The following is a 25123-nucleotide window of genomic DNA, read 5'->3' as shown; positions in this document are numbered from 1 at the left end:
ACCCAGAGAGAACAAGTCAGCCACACACGATCACTACCTCCATGTAATACCTGGTCACTACTGCTCCTAGAAGTTTATTACAGCATAGTTGTCAGGGCAAGCATAGAAGGAATACATTGATTTTATGACAGCTGGAGAGAGGGGTTCATTCTAATCGACAGAGACCTACCGTTGCCTTTGATTTGCTAGCAGCCTTCCTGTGTACAGGCAAACCATCAGTCCTCAGAGAAACTGGGTTTGTACCACATAGGGCTCATAGCACTAATAGTGCCACTCTCCAAAACTTGCTTTCGCTCCATCTCTGCCTCTCTGTCCCCCACAAACGCTGTCACATGTGTAAGTGGACCAAGGGCTTGCTAAAGAAGTTTCAAGCAAAAGATTCTGTGCAGCTGACAGGACTGCAGATTTAGGTATGAGTACTTTCCATTCTCTGGCATAATTTGCATTACTTAAAATCGCTTTGGGAACAATTTTTAAATGCATTAGGCTGGGGTGCAGTTTTTCTCAGAACTGTATGGCTTCCTCTCCAATCTCCTTATTATTTGCCATACTGTGTCCCTGATCTGAGTCAGGCAGATGTATTTGTAAAGCTCAATTTCAAAAGCCTGGGGTGGGCTTCACACTAGCTACTGTCAGATCTTCTTAGCTTGCTCCTCTCCCCCCCGCCCCAAATTTCTGTACTTTCTGTAGAACAGCCCTGAGTACTGTGGGTTTTGTCTGAAAAAAAAAAAAAAGTGTGTGCTTTTTGCTAGATATCCTCCTGAAACAGTTTGACAGCAAATAAAGCCATGGGCGATGGACACAAACAGTTAAATTCTATTGTCTACCTGCAACAGGAGAGCTAAAGGAGAAGTAGAAATCTGAATTAAAAACGGATCTGTCAAGCAATGAATGGGATACTGTCTGGAGTAATGTGAAAATTACTGCCAGTTTATTGTGTACCAAGGGGCTTTTTTTTTTTTTTTTAATGATACCGAAGAACTATTATTTACAGAACCCCTGAGCAATTGTTTCCATGTTGGGCTAAGACAAGAGAACAGTTGCTGGCACTACCAATAATATATGTCTGCCTGCTACCAGCAGGTTGGAAAGCTCAAATACGTGCAGTGTATGGGATGGGTTCTAGGGAGAAACCTCCTCCCATCACACAACTTCTGTGGGACACAAAAGACACACACATTTTTGACAGCCTGTGAGTAGGTAAGAGCACTTGCTGCCTGCAAATGAAATGCTAAAACAGCAGAGCGGTGCCATAATCCCATCCTGCATTCAGATGTTGAGTAATTTAGCAAGTGGTTTCAGAGGGTGCCTCATTACCCACAGCAGAAGGAGGAACCAATATGCTATGTTCATAGCATAGATTTAAGGCAGATTTGAAGACTTAGAATAGAAAAATATCTGCCCTCTGAATTTATGGTGCTCTGTCTCCCTTATTTTTCCCACTTTTAGACTCCAGCTGACTACCTGGGGTGCCTGATTCAGGCTTTCTGACTACTGTCACATCCAAAATCTTCAGTGATTCAGACTGCTACTGACAAACCCTGGCTCTTTGTACAGTCGCTGGAGAGAAACAATTTCCATGCCTAAGTGCAGATCTGACTAGGAACCATCATTGTATTTTCTGTTTTATCTCCACAAGCAGGAAGAGTGAATAATTCTGAAGCACTGAGAAAAATCTTTCCTACCGCCCTGGGTCTCATCTGCCAGTTTCCCTAAGAAGAAGACAAGAAGGAGATCACTTCTTTTTTTTTTTTTCTGTGGGTTTTGTTTGCTTCAAAGATTGGACTGAGTTTTTCTTTCTTGTGACAGCTGAGGGCAGGAGAACATGAGTAGCTCTTCTCTTGAAGCTATTTCCCAAAGTATGTTATGTGCAGGAGCATTGCTGAAGTATTTGTTCACAGCTATCTTCACAAGTGTATAGAAATTATAAATCAGTTCTAAAAGAGTGCACAGCACTGGTAGTAAAAGGGAGTTTATGATAAAAACATTTTTAATTGGCTTATTGAAGAGAAGCCATTTACTTACTCCTTTTCTTGGTGACCAATTTATTTGCATCCAGGCACTTTATCACATTGCATATTTGGGAAAAAAAGAGTCACCTGAGAAGAATTTGAAGTCTTCAGAGCAAAACATGCTCAGAAACTGCACTGGAAAGCAGGTTCTCTGCTAGACATAACAGCCTGAAATGGTAGGACAGTAAAAGTTGTGAAAATCATGGACAGTTTTTCTGTGAGTTACACATCTGAAAAAGAACAGCAAAGAAACTGAGAAAGCCTTTGAACTTTACCTTTGCCATAGTGATCTGTAGTTTCACTGTCATTAAGCATAAGTTTGAACATGTACATTTTGGGGGTGTTTTTTTATGATAACGGAAAACTTTAAGGGAGGAATCTTCAAAACATTAAGGGAGAAAAATAGCATGAATGGAAAGTGAGACTCCACTCAGTATTTGCTTTATTAATTGGTCTATCTAAAGTGAAAACTTCAGAGATTAAAATAAAAGAAACAGTGGAAGGCTTGGAGAAATCAAAACAGAGGATAAGCACGAGAAGATGTGTTGGCAGATGACTCTAACAAGAAAGAGGCTGCTACTGTACCAAGAAATCAGAGACTGTTTTATAACATTTATCCTCTGACACAGCACCTAAGATCTGTCATATACATGATATGTACCTTATTTGAATGGTCCCTTGAAATCATTTGTGCTGTTTCATGAGGTAAAACATAAAAAATGGAAATGAAAAGGGAATAAGATGTCAGCATCACACTCTGAACTGAAGCTCATTTTTCGGCGTATTATGGGAGAAGACATGGCACCTGAAGCTGAAAATCTATGAGACAGTGCAAATTAGTTTTGAAACAAGTATCAAGAATAAAATACTTGTTAGACTATCTGAGCCCTGGAAAGTGAGTCGATTAGTGCTAACATTGACACAATGAGGTTATTTTACCAAGTTGATAGACTGTAATGATTAGCAAGGAAATGGAATCCTGTATTCAAGTCAATCCCATCCAGAACCTGGTTAGATTTTAGAGCTCAAGCTTGATTACCTTGACTTGATTAGGTAAAAATCCCACAAAACTAACAGACACTTTGAGCCATCGAATAATTTTTTTCCCCAGTGGTCTCAGAGCAGATGTCACATAAGCAAGCAACGAAGACGCATAGACATCAATTCTTCTTCATGAGATTTGCACAGAACTTGTTGACCATCTTTTGCCTGTGAAAAAGTTTCCAGATGCACTTTTTGCTTGAGCTTCTATCTATAAGAACGTGTGAAAGATGGCGGTGTGCTGATGGAAATGGTTTAAACATTCTAGATAGACACAAGAGAATATTTTGTATACATGGAGTGCTGGTGGTGCTTCTCACCCCGAGCGCTTATAGAAGTTCTTGTTAGACTGTGTGTGGTGCCCTTCCAAAGAGGGAAAGAGGTGTTACAGCCTAGTGTTAAGAGGCTGTGTTGTATCCATCTTTCTCTTTTTTCCCCAGTTAAAAATGGTGGGTTTCTGTGGATGTTACCTGGTAAACGGATGATGCCCGCTTACTGCTGCTAGTTGTCATATTGAATACGCAGCTGGAAGGCTGCATGGATTTCTAGATAAGGAGACCTTAAAATTTATTTTTATGTAAAAAGATATTAAAAAGCTGTTTGGACATAGTCCTGCTCTAGATGTTCCTGCCTGAGCAGGTGGGTTGGACAAGATTACCCCAGAGGTCCCCTCCAGCCTTGACCACTCCATGATTCTGTGATAGCATCACATAAACTTGTCTGATCATTGCCTTCACTCAGAAAAGAGCAGCTCATGACACACTTTTTTGATGAAAATACTAATAATACGAGCCTTAATTTTTAGTGTCAATCCTCTCTTTTAATATAGACATCAACCCTCTTGCAGATAGTTACTTCTTAGTGTTATTCAGTTCGATTGGTGTCAGCAGACACAGTCTAGGCTGATATTACATCCCAATGAAACCTGATGAACCCATTTCTCACTTATGCATGGTACCTTTGACATGACTTCACAGAACTTCGTGAGAACATCTTATCTATGTTGTGTGCAGATGGCCTTTGGGAGCCAGCATGTCTCTGCACTATGTGCAAGCTTTTGAAAGGGTAAGCAGGCACTCCTCCTGCATACCATCAGGTCTGCTGGTTTGCATGGCAGCCTTAGAGACGTTGCACTGGAAAGACCGATCTGCCTTTGAAGGACCTTGCGCTACTGTCATCGTGAGGCTGGAGCTCTGCTAGCACCTGCACTGCCACAAGGGCCGGTGGGTGCATGAGGAAAGTGGGACCCCTGAGCCCCTCCTTCCCACAGCTCTCCTACACAGGTCTTCACAGAGCTGAGCCCCGGCTCTTAAACCACCACCTTCGAAACAATACTCTTTGAACAACCATTTTAGTGCCTGGCACTGACAGATATTTATCACAAAAATCCTCTGATGGAGGTATGCAGGAGGAATTGGAACTGAATCCAATCAGATATAAGTAAACTGCATCTGCATCAACAGCACAAGTTTTGCCCATGGGATTTCCTCTGTACCTTTGCATATGGTGCTTGCAAGCTGGGAACTGTCACGGCTCAAAGAGACAACAGAGTTCAAGCACTTAACGTATCCTTTACATTTATGTGGCCTTCTAATTTTTAAAAGGTACATTTCATTGAGGTTTCACGTTGCAAAGAAAAGATGGTCATAGACTTCACAAACGTTCCCGCAAATTATTCTTCCCATTTTTCTGCTGTTATGTGGGTAAAAAAGGGGCAACATACCTGATTATTACTGGGTAAGAGTAATATTTCAGGAACATATTTGAAAGTGTTCTGTTTTCCCCTACTTCTACTTCTGTGGGGCAAATTAATCTAAATATTATTGGGGTTTAGAACACGAAGATATCTTGCTCTATGAATGTTGGTGCTATACTCAGTAATCGTCAGCTTCTTCCAGGTAAGTTCTTCCTGAGGACATTTACCGGCCTGGGATATGGGACTTCAGCAAATTGCATTAACTGATGAAACTGGATTTTGCACATTGCATGTGCCTGCACTGTGTCACTTCACCAGAAAGTGGAGAAGGCAATTGTGCCTTCGTCCCCTGGCACCCACATTACCCTTACCATTGAAATCTGGGACCTCAGAAATACACAAATGTCTGTCCAGTGCTGATTGCTGCTGAGTGGTTCTACTGTGTTTAAGCACAGTATTCTTGGTGTTTGGGGCTGGTTTTTTGGTTTTATATGGTCCAAGAGCTTAGTTTCAGCATGGCCCTAGGAAACTTTTGCTTCTAGGAATGCTACTGCCCACTTCTGCTGTGAAGAATCCAAGAGGAGGATGCAGCAGTGAAGGGTTTTATCATTAATTATAACTGCTTTTTATTTATATTTCTGAAACCTAGCTTGCATACTACTTAATGTAGTGGTTCTGATACATGTTCCAACTCCCACATGGAGATAGCTACTCCCAGTACGGTTGCACAGAACAGTGAGCTGCCTACACTAAAAAAATGCCAGCAGAACTCATGTTTTCCTGCAGGCTGCTTTTAGTAGGCATGAAGAAATGTGGAACATACTTGTCATGGGCTTTATGAGAACTTCTGTAACCTGATGCCTTAGTCTGGCTGGCTAGTGAGGGCATATCCAGACTGATTTCTTGTCTTACATGTAGTTTTGCCATATTTCTCTGACCAGTGGGCAAAGAGGACCCTTTCACAGACTCTCAGGACATCATTTAAAGTAATTTCTTAGTAACAGCCATCTGTTTCCGGAGCTGGAGGTGTCCTAAACTGAGCTCCAAAGTGACCATTAACTTTTTCTCTTTCAAGTAGAGCCAGTGATTATTTTTTCCCTCTGGGTGCACACTTGCATATCTTTACAAACAGGGCACTGTTAGATTTCTACCCTGCCATAAACTCTGACTGCAATACCTCATCCACTACTGACCTGAAGTGAACTCCAAGGAGAGGGAACAGTAATAAAGCAAAACCCAGCAAACAGTGTGAAGCTTTTGTAAGATCTTATATAACTGAATTGGCTATATTGGGAACTTGCCTTTGGTTTTAATTATAGATTTAAGGGTGCACTTATCGGGCTCTGTGCCATCTCTTTGCTCCCTCCCTTCACTCTTGATTTGCTTTATATAATAAGCAGCCACTACAAAAAGGATGTTTTTCCCCCTTTCTTTCAGGAAGAGGAGAGGCCGACAAAAGTTCACTGGGGGATGGCGAGGTCTAACGTGTTAATTGTCTTGTGCGTTGCTCTGGTCTTAGGCTTTAGCCTGGTCCCTCCCAAAGGTTTCAAAGGCCAGCTGTGAGAGCCCGGCAAAAATCTGTGGTGTCCCAAAACTGGCCAATGTTTGTTCCCAAAAGCCGGGACTGAGTGACAAGTACCTCTTTGAACTTCCAGAAAAGTGTCAAGAGAATGGCAATCCTCAAATCTACCCAAATCTCCCTCTTACATCTGTTTCCCAGAATAGTCAAAAATTGCTTTCACAGAAGCAGAGCCAGGGCAGATGCAAAGCAATGAGGTCTTCTGAGAGCCTTGTGAAGCATTAATGAAAACTGAGCAGAGATTTGAGGAAAAAGGTCTTGGATGCTCACAAATTTTAAATATAACTAGATCAGTTTATGTTGCTTGAACATCACTTCTCAGCTTAACCTTTAACTTGATTTGTATTCATCTTCCTGATGACTTGTACCAGATGTCCCTATCAATTGTTACATGTGTGTAGGGAAAGAGGCTTTTAAGGCAATAGGGTAGCTGCCCCACAGAATTATCCTGGATGTACCCTAAAGAGTAGACACCCGCTGCCTCATTTGAGGGGTCCCAAGCTCAGAAATCAGGTTTCTGAATCTGTTATTCATATCAGAAGCTGGTCCCCTGAAGTGCTAGCCAGAGCTAACTGCCTTGCCACATCCAAGAAGGTGATGACAGAGCTTGTGGCTATCCCCCTTCTCTAGCTTAGATGTCTCCAGCTTTTTTTTTTTCCTTCTTGTGAATGGCCAGTCGTTAGTAAAACCAGCAAAAAGGTGTCACACTGAATTCCTTTAAGTTAGTGAATGGAACAGTCTTAATCTCCACTATCTATAGTAAGCAGAGGGGGTCTGGGATGTAAGGATAGCAAAGTTACTGGTGAGGAGAGCAGGATACCTGGGAAGGTCAACACAAAGGCAGCCCAGATCCACTAAGGCTGGCCCACAGCCTAGAGCTAAAAAATATCTGCTGGCCGTCCTGCTTCTAGGTAAAACCTAGATAAAACATAGCAGGGGAATTAAGATTTCACTGTATTAATAGCTTTGTTGGTCCTGGAAGGTTTGTAACATTGTTCAGTCCATCTCTTATATTACAAAAGCAATGGCATATCTCCTGGTTACCTTTTCACTGAGGCCAAGTCAGAAATATTGCTAAGGACAGCAAAACTTTGGAAAGATGGTGAACCTGATTCTCCTTTCCAGCAGACCACTTCTTACCAGCCCTGTGACTGGGTTTCTACCGTGAAGAATTTGTCATTCCAGAGAAGCTGTACATTGTGCTGAGATGCAAAATTACGAAAAAGACTGTTCTTAATGGAACTGCTGCTGAACAGACAGAAAGTGTCAATTCTAAGGTCTTACAGAAACCACTGCAAAACCCAGTCTAGGCTCCTTGGTTTATACAGGTGTGTATCCTCTTTGGCAGAGTAGGTGTGTTCATCCTTGCTCCCAGCTCTCAACTGATACCACTGCATCCAGCTTTGCTTTCTTTTTAAATGGTTTTTCCTAGGATGTGACTCAGTGCTTTTCAGAAAGTCTGCATCATTCTCCCTGCCAATTCTTTACATCACCTGCTTGATCCAGAGCTGGGAGTGACTCATTTTTCTCCTCCAAACACATGTGCACACAATGAGCTGTCTCCCATCTAATGGCCCTTCACAGAAACTTATATGTAGGGTCATGACTGTGTTTTGTTGCAGATGCCCAGTGCCCATCTGTAGAGGACAGTCTCTGTCTGTCTCAGGATTTATATTGTTCTGAATGCTTTAAAAGCTTTGCAAGCCAAAGCAAATGATCTATGGGGGTTTTTTTTCCCTTCCTCCCTCACTAGCTAATTTTGTATCTATTATTTACTGTGGGAAAGCTATGCCAAACAAGCAATCTCTTCATTTTGTTCTGAGGCTGATTTTCATCCTAAACTGCTACAGAAGTGATCTTGAACCTGTTTGTGGAAAATTTGCACACCTCTCACTCACCACCTCACCTTTGACATTTGCCCCATATGTGAAGATACAGCTTTAATGGACTCTCTTAAACTGCATGGAGACACTTGCAGTGGGGCTAAGTAATTTATATATGAATTTATATATGAATGACTGAAATCAAGACATCTACTGTGCAGACATCGGAACTAGTCTACCTCTTCTTTTGCCCTGTTAGAGCCAATGGAATGATGTAAGCTCTTCCCATCAGTAATTTGGCTCATCCTGAATCAGAAAGCAACCATAAGTCACATGACTTGCAATGGAGAAACACCAAAGACAAACAGCTTTGATGCAGATGTCTACATTTTGTAGATGTTTAATGTTACGGTGCCTTACATAAACTAAAGGTAGTAAAGTAGCTGATGAATAGAACAGAGATGTTGCAGACCAGAAATCCAGGAATTGCCAAATAGGCAGATAATAACACTGTCACAAAATGGTAGTATTTTAGGTTTAGGTTGTAATTCCTCTGCTTAGAGTTCATTCAACCTTACCCTTAGAGGCATCCCTGTATCTACTTTAGATTGTTATGCAGACAAGTGTGAAGTTATGTACTGTTGTCTCACAGACGCCTCCAATAGCTTCTGAGAGCTGCTGGCAGGATCAGCAAAGAGGCAGACAACTGCATTTACCAGCATCACATGATTGCACTGGAAGAACTGCGTTAGTAGGACTCAGATTGAGCAAAGAGGTTTGCTGTATCTACAGGCACCTATTTTAATATCCTGGCTGGAAGTGGGATAGCAATGGAAGAATGGGACAAGATGAGGGCAAGAGCTTTACTCCTGGGCTCACCAGGATGTTGGATGGACTAGTGGGATAGCTGTGACCCTTCCTATCAGGAAACATACCCACATTATCCTGTCTCGCACATCTTCTCCGCTCATCCTTCGCGTCAGCGTGAACCAGTTGTAATGTTTATGTACTGTGCTCAGGCCCAGTAGAGATGGCCCAGCTTCTGGACCCTAAAAAAATGTCAGCAAAGAAAGGAAGACCTAAGGTTTCCAGAACCCCAGAAAAACTAGCAGGAGGAAGCAAGGCCTTGTTGAAATATTTAAGTGATGCCTCAGAGAGCTGAGGATATGTGCTTCCCTCTTCCATCTCTCAACGACGTGAGGACAATGAGCTGAGACCCTGTCTGCAGAAAATAAACTCAGGTACTTTATCACACTTAAGTTGAATTTTGATGATGCTCTCAACAAGACTGAGCCAAACTTCTCACTGCTTGTTATGTAAAAGAACCTACTTTTCTTGTCTTTGTGCTCTAGGGAACTTGGAAATAGATGGCCTTGGAGGAGCCCATTTCCCAAGAGAAGCAAAAGATTCTGATGTTTTTTGGGTCTCCCTTGAGTGAGCCATTGGCAACATGTTTTGGTACTGCTGTAGGAAGAGGCCAGAAAGCAGATGTCATTTCAGAGTGTGACAGTCTTGCTGCCTTATTCCAGAAGTGGCGCATCCTGTGCTGGCCTGATGACAACGCATCCTCCTGTCGACTCGCTGGGTACAGAGGATGGGCAGAGCCAGCAGTGGCAGGAATGTCCTGAGCAACAGGCAGCACCTTCAATGCCTCCCTCCCCCAGTCCAAGGATGATCCGAAGTAGCAATCACCTTTCATTTCCCTGCTGCCCTTTGTGCAAGGCAGGCCACAGTCTACTGCTGGTGTTACTTAACATTTCAGTATCTCCAGGCAATTTTTTTTTTTCTTCTGCTTAGAAGACTGTCTTTTCTTTAATCCATTTATTCCTGATCTGCCTTTTCCCTACTCCTCACACTCCTTGAATACTGTAACAAATCTGCTCTTATTTATTGCTAAAACAATATCATTTTCTCACAAGACAAACCAGAAACGGGTGGCACGAAGTTATCCAGCTCTTGTTCTACCTCTTTTTTTCAGGAAGCATGAAATATTTCAGAAATTCCTCCAGCTGATTAAGAGTAAGCATTGAAGATGGTGCATAAGAAAACCTCACCCTTTTTTCTTCCAGCAAAGGCTGGTTTTTATGGTGATAGCAAAGAAGAGTTACCAGGACTCTCTCAGTAGAGTTGTTCAGAGGAATGAAGGTAGACATGATTGAAATGAGCCAGCATAACATGGCCTTTGTTCATTTAATGTCACATTTTTCTGCTTCAGTTTTTACCCCTTTTGTGATATGAAAAATGTTACTTTTCTCTTGAGTTTTGAATGTATCTTGATTCCATGCAGATATTTTCAATTATAAAATAGGATAACGTAAACCCCCATGAATAAATCTAGTGAGTATTAATATAAGATTGTTTTCCCTTTCCTTCTCAAGCAGTAATATGAAATTCTATGAGAAGAGAAGATAACAAAAGAGAGACATGAAATGGAGTAATAAAAGACGAATTTTCTGAATCTTTGTTCTGTTTCAAGTAATCTTTTAGGTTTGCAATATAACACATCGGTGCTGAACTCTCAGGGATATTAAAGGATGGGAAGCCATTTCTGTAAGAGGCCTTGGAACTGCAGAGCTCAGCAGGAAATGTTGCTTCAGTTGCTACGGCCCTTTTTGGAATGTGCTTCTTGCTAGTAACTTGTTTTATGCCATATTTGTGACAGACATTTCAGTACCATTTCTCCAGACTCTTGAGAAACCTGATCACTGCTGAATAGGACCATATCAACACAGCTGGACACTAATTTTAACAAGCTGTATTTGCAGTCCAGGGCAAGAGAAATCATAGACTCAATCATAGAATCGTAGAATGGATTGGGTTGGAATGGACCTTTAAAGGTCATTTTGTCCAACCCTCCTGTAATGACCAGGGACATCTTCAACTAGATCAGGTTGCTCAGAGCCTTGTCCAACCTGGCCCTGAATATTTCCAGGGACAGGAAACCTACCACCTCTCTGGGCAACCTGTGCCAGTGCTTCACCACCCTTATAATTAAAAAATTCCTAAATACCATGGCTGGCTGGCTGTTTCAATATTGGTTTGGTGGCTTTTATACTTTACAACCATGCACAAACATAGATGATTCTGTTCTGAGAAGACAGCAATGCCTGCACTAGCTGTGTGGTTTGGAATTTAAGTCCCCAAATGGCCATACCATTGAATGCTACTTCCACTCCCTGTGGCCAGTGAAAATTTCCCAATTAAGCACAAGTTGTAAGAGTGTGAGTCTGCTTTTATAAAGTTGCAAAGAAGAGAGGACAACTTCTCCAAAGACCCTGACAGTGTACCTGGCCCCAGTGAACCCCCTCTGTGGGGGGGTTCATTCCTGGGATGTGCCCGTGAGGTCTGCTGACCACAGCATTGCCACCTGTGGCAGCATGTGGATGAGGACATCTGTCCTTCAGAAATAGAGAAGGACCACCAACTGTTCCCACAGGTCAGTGAACACAAAACTCAAGATAGCTATAGGTATTCCTCTCCGCTGACCTGCATGATTTGGTCTGGTGACCTACTGCTTTTGTTTATTTTTTTAGGTTATAAAACATGCTTATCCTGCCTCTGTAAGCAAGTGTGTAAATCTGAGTTGCAGTTCAAGAAATCCACTCAAAAATGCCAATTAAAGGACTACTAACCAACCCTCTCTTGCCTTTAAGTACCTGAACCCTTCCAAACATACTTAGAGGTGCAGGATTGCACATCCTATTAGGAACCTGCTAAGCTAGCTTGGCATACTAGCTGGATTTTTAAGGTACTCTGTGAAGATTATAATCCTCTTCTTTCTGGGAGCAACTTTATTACCCCAGGGAAGCAGCTGAGTCAAGATTATGCCAATATTTCCATCACAGTGTTAGCTCTCTTTTTTTTAAGTCTTCATGAAAAAGAAGTAATTTTGTCCCATAATTAAGAACCAAATAACTTCTCATGGCAGCAGATTTTGTTTATGATTTTCACACAAATATTTTTGACAGCATTGACATTTTTACAAGCGTGACTAACTACACATTTACCCAGTTTCTTTTTTTTCTTTTTTTTCTTTTTTTTCTTTTTTGGCACATAAATGTGCTAAAGATAACGTAAACTAAAGAATTCCTAAGTCTGGCAAGCGGTTTACTACATGCCAGGGACTGTTTTCATGTATTTTGAAAGGAAAGTAGATGGCCAAGATACTGAATTTGAAATGGCACCTGCTGAGCTTGCATTGCAGTGACTGTGACAAAAGATATTCTTGTCACAGAAGACTTTCTCAGTAGATGGTTTCATTCAAGGCTTTGCCCTATGTTTTCTTCGTGGTGTTGGGTATGGCACAAATTTTACAGCTTTTTTTTCTGTGAAATGAAGTCTATTACCCAGTTCACAGGAGTATCTTCAGCTTATATCATTAGTACCCATGCAATGCTGTGGGAGGAAAGGGCTTTAGAGCTTGGAAAGGACAGGAGGGTGCCTGCACGCAGCATGGGTATGTACGGTGCTCACAAGTCTGCGTGCACATGGCTTTACTCAGCAGCCAGCTGAGGACGCAGATACCTTTACTCACCTGGAAATTTATTCATGTACCTGCCCATGACATCCATCCTGCTTCTTGTGAATGCCATGAATTCTCAGGAAGCCATCCTCATACAGCTAAGGAAATGCCCTGTGCTGTGCAAGTCACACAGCAGCACCCTTACCAAAGAAATTGTTTCTCAAGATGTTCCTGTCCATGCCCAGTGTGTTTCTCTGGTGGTGATACTGTACTTGCAGTATGTGTGCTCCAGAGATAATACCTACCAGCACCTCCCACACAGTGGCCTCTAAGATACTCATTTATTGTCTGGCTTAAGTACTAAGGAGATGAGTGGTGTCTTGGAAACTGTTGTGCGCAAACTGCAAACAAATGCTGCCATTTATGATGGCATCGTCTGACAGTTTTAATGAGTGTGATAGCTGTGTATTCCTGACCCCACAAACACTCTGTCACTACACCCTGATGCCACCTTAAGCTCTCTCTGCCCCCTCCAAATTCTTCTGCTTTTTAGTATGCCAGTACTACACTCCTGCCGAGCAGCTGCCTGTTTGGCATGACTCATGCCAGACATTTGGCTATTTTGGACAAATGGGGATATGCTATTTATCCCAAATAGCTGCCTGCTTTGGATAGCACATTGTCCTGAATAATGGAAGTACTATCAGCCTAAAAATCCTTTAGAATTCTTCTGCCTGCTCCCACATATCACAGCAAAGAAACCAGGAAATAACATGCAAATAACTATTAATACAAGAGATTATGAAAGACACACTTTAGAAATGATAACTTGATTTGACTTGGTTGCACTCCCACTGAAGCCAAGGAGAAGACCTTCTGTGGGTGCAGGGTCTGGCTGGCAGCTCCTCCAGAGCCCTGTGCCCCAACCCTAGAGGAGACCTCAGAAAAGTTCCAGGTACTTCAGTGGCTTCCCTAGAACCATCAGTCATCCCTGGCTTCCCACTGGCTTGCCATGAAAATGTTTCTGAACTTGTGTTTTTTAAGCTGTTGATTCACAGACCAGAAAGAGCAACTTGGGGTTTGAAAATCTGCAGGAGATGTTCTGCCCAGGGAAACAGCAAACCAGACAGTTTGGGTAGAAGCCAGGACTTGCTTTGCCCTGTTTACCTGGGGACCTCATGTACAGGATGTGAAACCCAAAAGGTGTCCTGAGAGCTTATAGTGTCTTGGGCACAGATCAAGGGGACTTGAAAGACCGTCCTGGGAGAGTTGTGGGGGTTTTTTGCTTTTGCTTTTTTTTGTTAGGTTTCACAATCTTTTAATGGACCCATTGTAATTTATAGTAGATTGTTGCCTGATGATGAATGATGTAGTTTGCTAACGATGGATTTGGTTACAGTGTGTGTGTTGTAGAGTGAGAGATGATTTTATCTTGTTCTGATGGAGGACTCGGGTTACCAAAAAGTCTTTACAGCTCTATCAATCCACTGGTGGAGCCACTGCTTTAAAACATGGGATTTTTCTACTTTCTTCTCTAAATCTTACTGAATTTTAGAACAGTTTTTAAACTTGATTATTTAAGAACACTGCTGCCCTATAGGCCTGTTTGTCATAATTTGCATTGGTCAAATTTCTATCAGTTTCAATGTGTGGAGGGGAGAGGGGTGGGTATGAAAAGAATGTGGGGTCAGACCCGGAAAGGTAGATGTATAGATGGACCAACAGCAGGGCCCTTGGTGAACAGAAGGGTGATCTGGTGATAGCTAGTGGTGATGGCAAGCAGAGGGAATCCTAGTGAATGGGAGACTCTCACATGGATTAACCTGCCAGGCTTGTTTTTGGAATGTGTTCTGCATTCACTTCAATGACTCATGGGCATCCCTTCCCCCTCCCTGTCTCGCTTGAACAGTTTTCATGTATTTTGCTTGTGTTTGGGAAAATATGTTTTACATTTCTAACATCCTTTATAATTTCCTGAGATTTAGTGTGTTATTTTATGTGTTAACCAGTAGGGTAAGTTTTTTTTGTGTGTGTGTTTGTAATCTAATTGGGAACTATGCCAATTTCCTATCAAATTAGATCCATATAATTTGGATACATGTATATGTAGCTAATTTACTATTGTTCACTAGCATTTTTCTGTCCACTGATTTTTCTTTTCTAAACATTTTTTTAAAGGCAATATTAATAAAATTGGCTAATTTTTCAAATTCTTCTTGCAGAGTGATGAGAAAAAAAAATCTTTGCCTGCAAAATCCTTTAAAATTTTAGCCATAAAATATGAAATTAGTCAATGAAAATGTGGCATTCAAAGACATTATTTTGCAAAGGTGTGTGAGATCTGCCACAATCATCTGTTTGCCTGTGACGATAACCAGAAGAGTTCAGTGTCTCTCATCACTATCTTTTTCTGCACAAAGGTTACCAGTATGCTATATTCAATATAGCATTTTCAAATTTCGAAACATTTTATTGTTATAGTAAGGTCTATTGCCGTTCCTAACACATACCCTGTCAGAAGGTTTAAAAAATTTATGCCTTGGTTCATGGAAAAAAAAAAAATAAAGGGGGGGGAGGAAAAAAAAAACGGGGGGGGGGAAAAAAACAAAGGTCAAAACTTTTAAAATGTCACTTCTTCAACAGTTTTGCATAGAAAATACATTGAAGCAGTGGGAGGGCTCCTTGCCCATAGAAACAGGCTGTAAGAAAAGAATGTTATCCTGCTGCTGTAGTTTCCACTTTCACTGGCAGCTGCGGGCTGAGCAGAAAAGCACTGTGGGAGCCTATTGTTACCCCAGCTGGGTAATAGTTTTCTTATTTTACAGTCAGCAGCCGAGGGGGGTTGGGGTGTCTCAGCAAAGTGCCTGAAAATATAACTCCTGCAAACAGATCACTTTCTCCTTCGGTATGAGAAAGAGGGATCCATAAATCTTTTATTTCATTTGGTTCCTCTAGCAAGGTAATTAACTACTTCAAACAAAAGGTGGACTTATTTTCCAAACACATTTACACGGCGTGGAAATGTTGCTCTGAAGGCTGTAAAATCCCAGATCCCTAACGGAGCATTCAGTAATACTCATCTCTCTTTCTTTGTATGACATTTGATTGCTGAAGAGCAGATTTTGCAAGAGTAAACCTGTATGGATGATAACCCAAATTTTTACCAGAACAAAGTTTTGATATGAGATGGTGGGTGTGGGGAGTAAACTTTGCAAAGCATTTCTTTTCCTGATAGGGAAAGTGTGAGCACCCCTACAAGAGTGACATACGTGATTTTATGTATGTGTTTATAGCTCATAAATTTAACTCTTACAAGATTGTAGGTTTTATGTGGTGCTGCTCTACCCAAGCAAGGGCAAATACTTCAGTCACTGCAGCAACCTAGGTTGGGGGGGCAAGGCGGGAGGGAGCGGGTAATGACAAAACCATTTAGCTCAGCACACTTTCCTGACTTCTTTCATTTCCTAGCTACTACAACTTGCAAGACCAGCTGCAAAAGGAGACAAATCTTGCCTAGGGTAGGAAAGTTGACTAGCTGAATGATTTATCACCTCAACTTTTTGATAGCCTCGGGTCTCATCACAACCCCTGTATGAAGTCCCATGGAGCACTCCATCAGGGACACTGGAAGACAAAACACTGCCCAGTCAGCTGGACGCAAGCAAAGACGTGGGGACCAGCTAATAGGCAGGTGGGAGCTGATCAGAGGACTATTTTGGTCAGAGGACTCACCTGTTCCCTGAGGCTCCTTCCTGTTGCAAAACCTTTGCAGCATCTTGGATAGAAAGGAGCACCTGCTCCAAAATGCAGTAGGACTTGTCGCCATGCTCACTAACCAGGAACACTGAGCCAGGCCTGAGACAAATCTCTAGAAGTGGTGCAAGGGGTAGGCAAGAGGAGTATTTCCCTACCACCCAACCTAGCCTCTGCAAAGGGCTCTTTCTCCATGTAGGGCTCATGCCAGAGGAATGACTGGGCCATGCCCAGGCTCCTGATGTTGGCGTGCTTTGCTTTAATCTTGTAGCTCATGGTGGTGGTGAAGTCACAGAATAACTGGGCTCATGCTACTGAGCCTTCACTGCTGTTTGTAGTTGGGTAGCTGGATTACAGCTGACTTGGCTGTGTTTTCCCACCCCTCCAGACCTCAGGGTGGACAGAGCTGCAGTTTCTCTCCTTACTGTCTCTCCTCCATCTATGATGCTTAGTTAGCCAGGTGCTTGCCTGACTGAGCTGGTTGTCTGGGATCATGGGATGAAATGCAGAGGCATGCGTGATACCAAAAATCAGGTCTGATGCTCTGCTGTTCCTTGTTGGTCTTCAGTTCATGCATCTATGATTTTGGGTTTGGTGGAGACACCGCTCTCCTGTTCTGCAGATAAACCTCCTGGGAAGCACATATACTGAGCATATAGGAAGCTGGGACAACTTTAGCTTTTTACATCATCGGAAGATGACAGGATGCTTGGTGGGAGGTTCAAGGCCATAGCTCCCTGGAGATGGCCTCACACTGCCAAGGTCAGAGCTCAAAACCTCAAGAAATCTGTGTTTGTGCTAAATTCACATATATAATATCTGGTACACACCACCGCACTGGGGGCAAACCTCTCATTCTCCAAAGGGAGGACCTTATAGTGGGCTGTCCTGTCTGCCAATACTGAAGGTGTGCCCAGCACATATTCCTGAATCGCACAGCTGAGGTATAAATATAGCCTGTCAGTTGTGGAGGGAGAAAGAGAGGGCTGAGGCTTTGAAAGGAAAAAAAGCCAAACTCCACACATTTTCTGGATTATCTTGGACAAATGCAATAGGTGGAGTATTGCAGGAAAGAGTGCTTCATTCCCTTCTTTCAATACTCCCTCTGCAGATATTTTCAAGGGAAAGAATAAGCAAGGTTAGATTTTGGCATTTAGACTGATGACAGTAATGTTAATAACATGCACTTGTTACACCTGTCAGCGTGGAGTCTTAGATCAAGCTGTGGCTTGCACTTACTTTTACAGGCGCTATGTTCAAGCTCAGTTATTAAACAAGCATGGCTTTAGAAAGGATGAATATTCATAATTGCAGGGTTGGGCCAGAACTGCACAGGTCTTGTTGCAGACCAAAGGGATGGACTTTTCAAATTCTTATTCTTTATTTCAAGCTGAAGAGAATCTCGTTCTTTTCTCCACAAACTGTTGGCTCAGCTCTAAGTCTGCCAGACCAACAATACACAAGAGGAACCCACTTTGGCTGTGCCCTGTTTGAACCATCAGAAGCAGGAGCTTCAGGAAGGTCAATAAAGAGACCTATGAACCTTTCTCTCCTTAGAGAGCTGGACCAGCTTTCCTACACAAAACCTTCCTCCTCTCCATGAAGGAAAAACTCATTGCTGGGAGCTCACACCTGAGGGCATCTGCTCAGTGGTACAGGATAATGGATCAAGATCTGATAGAAAGTGATGTAGAACATCTAACCCACAGGAAGTTTGGGAGGTCTGGTTTTCTAGCAACTATTCTAAACTGACCTTTTAAGGTCCACTTTATGTAATGCCCATGAATCCACCCCAGCCACATCATTTGACAGTCTTCTGAATGTTTGAAAATTTGTTGGAAGACTGCAAGCCTGGAGTGTGGTGTGAGAGTGATATGTCAGATGAGGCCCCCCAGTGCAAATATGCACATTCATTGCTGTAAAATGGTTTGCTACTTTGCTGCGGCTAGAGGATTTTAAGTTAAGCTGATTCTTTATTTCTAAGGACATTTCCAGCTAGCTGAAGAAATAGCTGAGAAGCACAGGATTCCTGTGCATTAAGTATCTATTCATAGCAGTGCTTCAGATTCTAGTACCTCTGTGACTTTTTTGTCCTGGGTAGTAAGTAAGTGAACTTGCTGATTTCAAAGACAAGATGGTTGTACTTCTTGACTGAACCAAAATTTCCAAGTGAAAGCCGGGGAGGGGGGAAGGAAAGACAGGAAAAAGGAAGTTTTCTCGCTTCAGGGAACAGGGTTAAATGTTTTGTGTAAATACACTCAGATACATACACAGGTATACACATGCGCAATTTTCCATTTATTTTATTAATTTAAATTTGATCCCCATAGTTAATTAAATCCTTCTTCTGCTCTTTATAGGAAGTGAAGGATTGATTATAACTGCCACCATCCTAACTGAACACCTGCTTTTACTCCATGGGTGCACGAACTGGGTGACTTGCCAGACCAACAGACATGTAGTCAGTGCCATTAATCCCTAGGCAGAGTTTACTGTCTCCTTTGTGCTGCCTGCTCTACATGCACAGAAGAAAAGACACAAGACCTCTGTGAGAAGGTGCTTACAGTCCCTGGATATGTCTGCATGGACTTGTGCTCTGCTGATGCCACAAGCTGAGCAGAAACAGTTTCACTGCAGCTAACAAAGCACAAAGATGGAGCTGAAGAGCCTTTTTGAGGACCTGGGTTTGTTACCTCAGGCTTGGCACCATATCATCTTGATCATGCCATTTTGGGTCAGGGCGTGGAGAAAGCTTACTTGCATCTGACTGCAAAATGCCCTGTAGCCATCCTCTGCACATATAAAAGCAGGGTGAAGAACAGATGGTGGAGCAGTTTGCCCAAGGCCACACAGGAGGTCAGCAGAAGAAGTGTGGAGCAGACATCCCTGTGTCTAGCAACAGCGATTCATCTCCTGAGCTCATTGCCTGGTAGGGCTTTACTAAGGATAAGCATATTTAAAGTCTAGGCAAAACTCCATCTCCTTCCTCCACTCCCACCTCTCTGTGAGCAGAGTCATCGGGTATTTATGTCTGGGAGAACATGGGAAGGCTGTGTAGAGTTTTCTTGATTCATCAAAGTTTGCAATATACTGCCAAGTAGACAAAAAATCCAGCATCAGCATGATCCAAAGAAGGACTAACTTCCACTGAAGGTTTTTGAAACTGGTCTCTACTCACATTACCTTAATAGCAAGTGGTACCCTCGTGGGGGGTAGGCTGCTTCTTATCTTTCTTCAGCCATCTAGATGGCCAGTCTAAGCCAGGTATCTCTGCACCTGCTATAGCAATGGAAAGAATCAGGGCCATCTATTTTAGACACCAACCTGAGGATGGGGTGAATTGCCCTACAAGGTCCCTTGGTTATAAAAACAGCTTAGGCAAGTAGTTTAGTCTGGATAGCCAACTTTCAGACAGTTTACATTTGATATGAGAAATTACATGTTGGAAATAATGCTATAACTTCGGTAGGGCCAAGGTTTTACTCCTTATTCTTAACCTGTTTATATGGCATCTTGGTCTTTGGCTTACAAATACTATACAAATAGATGAAAATCTGACTCCTGACTCAAAGAGCTCGCACACAAATTTTTCACAGATTTGAATTTTATGGGAGTCCAGCAATTCAAAAGGCATTTGCCACTAGCCTCAGTTGCAAAAAATAATTTCTCTAGCTTGATTATTTGTCAACTTATTCATCCTTAAAAGCTTTGTCTTAACAATGGGAGAGATTTAATCAAATTTACTAAAAACTTCCTTTAATCTGTCTTTGATTTTTAAAGTTAATTACAATATAGCTACGCAGGTAAGTGCTTGTACTCCTTTTTATAACCTAAGAAACACTGTTGAACTACAGAAGGCCTTTTCAGTTTGATAAAGTTCTGTAAGTAAAGTAGAAAATTAGTTTTGGAAAACAGAAATATCATGCTTGAGTTGCCCATTGTCTACTGCAATACATTTTTATTTTGATACCACTTTAAAACCACTAATATTTTGCAATGATCTCATGTTAAGTATTGTAATGTAGCTACTTCATAAACTAGAAACTCACGCCTTCTTCAGGAGCACTTTTTAATATAGTTTGTGGGTACTATTTTTTTATCCTTTAACTATAAACTGTTTCCCTTAAATTACAGGGATTTTTGTTCAAACTAAAGCAAATAAGACTTTGGCCTTTAATCCAAAATTTGCTATATTGTGGTAGTCTTTACACAATAATATTATATTTTACAAGTTTCAGGCATTTTATGCCTTTGGGAGAATGGGATGGACTCAATGGTCTCCCAGCAGTGCATTAGCTCTAATTCAAAATTTCACTGACAAGCAGACTCTGACACTGAAAGGGCCCCTTAAATAAAGTTCACATGTTACTAATTACATAGTTTGACCAACATGACCAAGACCATAGATATATTATGTGACTTTCTCCCTTTTCCACATTCTACATGGGCACAAGTCATCTTTATAGTACCTCTTCAAAATACATATTTAAAATTATTTCAGAAATTGCTCCCTAGATGTGTCTATTTTTCTCCATTGTCTACAAAGGGAGCCTTGGGTGAAGAACTGCAGATGTTCAGGTCTGATCAGATGAATACAGGCCACGCACACTGGATAAGATGCTCCCAAGAATCTTCCACAAAGTTTAGAAAGATGTTAGCTCTTTAAGAAGTTGGATATGATTTTTGTGTATCTCCCTGTTATGTCAAAGTGCGTCTGTGAGCAAACATGCTTTGATAAAGGCCTATAAACTGCAGTATTCTCCTCTTTTGTTTTATTTTGTCCTGAATCTGCCCCTTGTCTTTATTAATCATTCATATGTGCAAAAGTATAAATGGAAATTATCTGGTTTCCCTGTTAAATTTAAATGAATTTAATTTGCCTTCAGCACTAGTTTAAATTTCACATTACTCTTTTCCTCTTTTCTCATATACTGACTTGGACTCCATACAAACTTCTACTCCTTGTTGATCTTACAGGAATGTGCTCATTCTATTGTGGGAGGATCTGCAGCAGTACTACTGATGAAGAGAAAACAAATTTTTTTCTTCTTAAATGGAAATTGATGGGAAAAATTTAAAAGGTATTAATTTAATATTAATAAAAATTAAGGCTCTGGTGTCAAAGGCAAAAAAATCAAGGTGTGGGATTCAGTTCCTAAGTGGAAATGTTTAGAGCTACTTCAGGCATGCAGAGTATCTCTTTAGTTGCCTCCGTCTGCCACTGCAGGGGGTGTAAGTGTCTGAGGCTTTCTGACATGTCTGCCATGAGCTGGCACTAGCCTCTAAAGTGGTTGACCAAAGACTAGGGGAAATACGTTGAAGCAACACTGTGTGCCTATGTTTGGAAACTGAATCTTGCCTTTTCTTTTTAGCTTCATTTGTGGAAATTTGTCACTGTACCTTTTTTAACATCTAATTTTATGTTTTCTTTATTGTTTCTCTTCAGGGAAACCCTGTCTTCAACACATGTGCAATACTGGTTGGTCTCAGGCATTTATCGACAGAGCTTGCACAGAAACTGGCCAAAGATGTAACTCCCAAACACCACTCACATGTAAAGCTCCAGACATACACATTCTTTTAGCAGTTACTGGGGAAAAGACCTCTTGAGACAACTTTTTCTGCTTGCTACCTTTCTGGTTGGGGAACACCTGTTTGCAGACTGGTGATCAAAGAACTGGTAGGAAGGAGATCTGAGCCTAACCACATGCAAGCTGAGGGAGCCAGTGAACTCTCCTGACACTTGGTGTCCTGGGGCAAGATCCTGCCCACAAGCAATGGTGTGGAAAGATCATCACTGTGTCTTCTCTAATGTCTGTATTTCGAAGAGAAGTAGTGATGAGCTTTAATAGAAGAGAATAATGCTTTTATAAGAAACATGCCTCACCATGGGAGGACTTTGGAGACAACAAGGCACCTTAACTGCAGACACCAGAAAGTTCCTGAAGTTTTGCAGAGGGTTGAGCCCCAAGATGTGTTCCTTGTTTTAGTGTTTCTCTTCACTACCAGCAGTGCTCTTCCCAGCAGGCTGGCCATGCTCAGTGTCCTTGGCACTGGCTCTTCCCTTTTCTGTGTAAGGGTCTGGGGGTTCATCCTAGATTCCTTTAAAAAGCCCATATACCCAAAATCATCACATCATCTAATGTTTAAGCACTGCTTCTTTTTTCTTTCCATTCCTCCAGTGTAAAGGACCAATATACTACGAACAGACTGAAAACGCCACATTATTTTTATGCAAACACATAATGACTAACATACACAGCAGATTTTATAGTCCTAATATTCTTTGATGACTACTAACCTGAGCTAGTAAAGCCTCTTAAGCAGTTCCAGTTGTCATCAGAGATCAGATGGGATTGTACAAACTAAAGGTGATGAAAGTGTTGTATGAGATTTCTCTGTAAAAAAAAATCCATCTTTCATTCAAGTCATTTCCTGTCAATACCCCTGTGAACAGCGGTGAGAATTTTGTGTGAGCAAGAATTGGTTGAAGATAGCAAGGCTAGATCTACACCCTGGACATCTCTACTATGCTATTGTTGTAAGACACAGCACTGGGACGGATCACACCCTTCATTCGTAACAGCTAGTAAATTGAGGCTCTTTCTGGCCCTGGTTTACAGAAAATATTTTTGCTCTTGTCTCTTTTTGCTGTTGCAGTATGGCTGAAAGGGAGAGTTTGCCCCTCTGTGGAATGGATAGGCTGCTCTGCTAAAGCAGGTCTTGTGCGCAGGGGGCCTTGGCTGCACAAGACCACCTAAGGGCTGGTACAGCCATGATGCCATCTGACCCTTGTTCAAGCCCCTCCTGGTGGTACCATTCCCTGATGGCACAGACCTACTCCTCGAAGCAGCTTTGCCAAGGTTGCTTCTTTAGAGCTGCATCCTCTCACATCCCCTGTGGTTTCCCCAGCTTTGGGATGAGTCAGGGCAGAAGGCATATTTCTGCGGGCTGTGCACTGTCCTGGGGAAGGACAAAGCCAGAGAGTGTTGCTTGCATTCCTGCCTCCAGCCTTCTGCCAGAGGGGAATCCAAAGTTTTCTGGGGAGGCTGGAAGCACCAGCACAGCTGCTGACCACTCTGCACACCAACAGATTTATACGAGTAAGTAACGTCTTGCTTGTTTGCTTCCTTGCTGTAGCTGAGGCTGGTGCAAATATTCTCCTGTACCAGAGAGAACTGCAAACACTTTCTGTCACATAGATGGGTCTGTAAGAGTTTCATGAGCCTTACAGTTCTACATGTGATACACGATCGAGTGACATGAGTTGTGGTTTTGCAGATGTGTTTTTCCATACATGCAAAAATTCACTTAACCTTTGAAAGTTGCCTTAAATAGAACATAAAATACATACGGCTTTTCCTGTGCCTTCATTTTACGCTTCTGTAGAAGTAAGAGACCGGAAGAATGTTTCCTTAGGCAGAAGCTTTAAAAAGATTTTGTACGTTAGTAAGGGCAAAGATGCAGTAAAACAGGACATGAGCGGAGGGAACAACAAGCAAAGCTAGCTAAGGAACTCCTTCTCCTCTGCGAAGTTAACAATGACTGAATAGTAAATCGTTTTTTAATAAGTTTTGTATTCTCCTGGGATATGGTTAAAGGGTTAATTTAACGCTTGACCCATTAAAACCGTTGAGTGCAGTGAGAACCTTGTAAGGCTGATCAGATGATTATTTCTGGAAGATAAGTGGTTGAAAACTGAGCCTTGCTAGTTCAGGTAATCAAGGGAAATCGGCATAAAAGAGAAGATGCGGCTGAGTAAAGACAGAACGGCTACCTGAGATTCTATTACTTGTCGTCTTTCAAGCATAATAATGAGATTATAGTAACCCTAAACTGGCTGAAAACAGAAATCTGGTTGTCTGTCAAGTTCATTGTGTTGAGTTTTACAACACTGCAGATCTGGTTCCTCTGTAACCTACAATAATTATAGCAGGAAGACAGGCTCAAAGAAACCCTTTTCAACCTTGGACCTTTGTCAGGTTTTGGCTTATGACCAGAGTACCATTGTTTATGTGATGGGAAAGAAAAAAAAAAAAAAAAAATTGTTAACGTTTATTATTATTTTTTCATCATGCAATTCTTAAAAAAGTATTGCCACAAGTCTTTCCTCACTCCAGCTGTCACACTGTCTTGTGATTTTCTCAATGAACTTGTTATTGAACCACAAGCATCTTGGCTTCCCTGCGGTTATTTTAATCACAGCCTTTTGCTGTAACCATTTTTCACACCTTTAATTGACACACACCTTCGTATCACACACATGTGGGGTAGGGCTCCCACTTTTTAAAAAATAGAAAATGATATGAAACACAGAAACAAGGAGTCCATTATATTAACCTCAAACGTACGTATGTTTCCAGCCTGGACTAGTCTCAAATTCAGGTTGTTTTGGTGTAGGGAGAATTTTCTAAAACATGGGATGTGAGACCTTATTTTGAGACTGGTTTAAGACAGCAGTGCCAAGGCTGTAGTTCAGGAAGGTTTTTAGCCACGTTTGAAGTCCAGCTGGCTTCAGCTCTGTCGGGTGCATCGTCCTTCCCGCTCGGTGGGAGGCTGTACCTCTCCTTCCTTCTGTCTTGATCCACACTTGTGTAAATGTTTTTCCAGGCTGAGGTAGTCTGGAGCTGCTAGTATGAAGAGATGTTTTGTATCCATGCCTCAATTCAGACTGTGAAGAAAACAGTCAGGTTAGAAGTCAGTATTTACTGTGCAAAGAGCTGTGTGAAATGAGGGTGCCACCAGCCTGTTCTTGGA

At 41.9% G+C, this 25123-nt stretch overlaps 1 protein-coding gene across 1 annotated transcript in view; it reads right to left on the bottom strand.

The window, feature by feature from the left end:
* Window positions 1-12162: 12162 nt before the first annotated feature.
* Window positions 12163-25123, bottom strand: part of LOC308059118 (uncharacterized protein) — a 473234-nt gene continuing 460273 nt past the window's right edge. The window contains exon 6 of the mRNA XM_080376044.1: window positions 12163-25037. Coding sequence (XP_080232170.1) covers window positions 25028-25037 — 10 coding nt within the window. The 3' untranslated portion in view covers window positions 12163-25027. The remainder of the gene's footprint in view (window positions 25038-25123) is intronic.

Source organism: Falco punctatus, assembly GCF_963210335.1.
Source record: "Falco punctatus genome assembly, chromosome: 2".
Lineage (NCBI taxonomy): Eukaryota > Metazoa > Chordata > Aves > Falconiformes > Falconidae > Falco > Falco punctatus.
The sequence above is the reverse complement of the archived record's forward strand: the minus strand, read 5'-3'. Positions and strand labels throughout refer to the sequence as shown.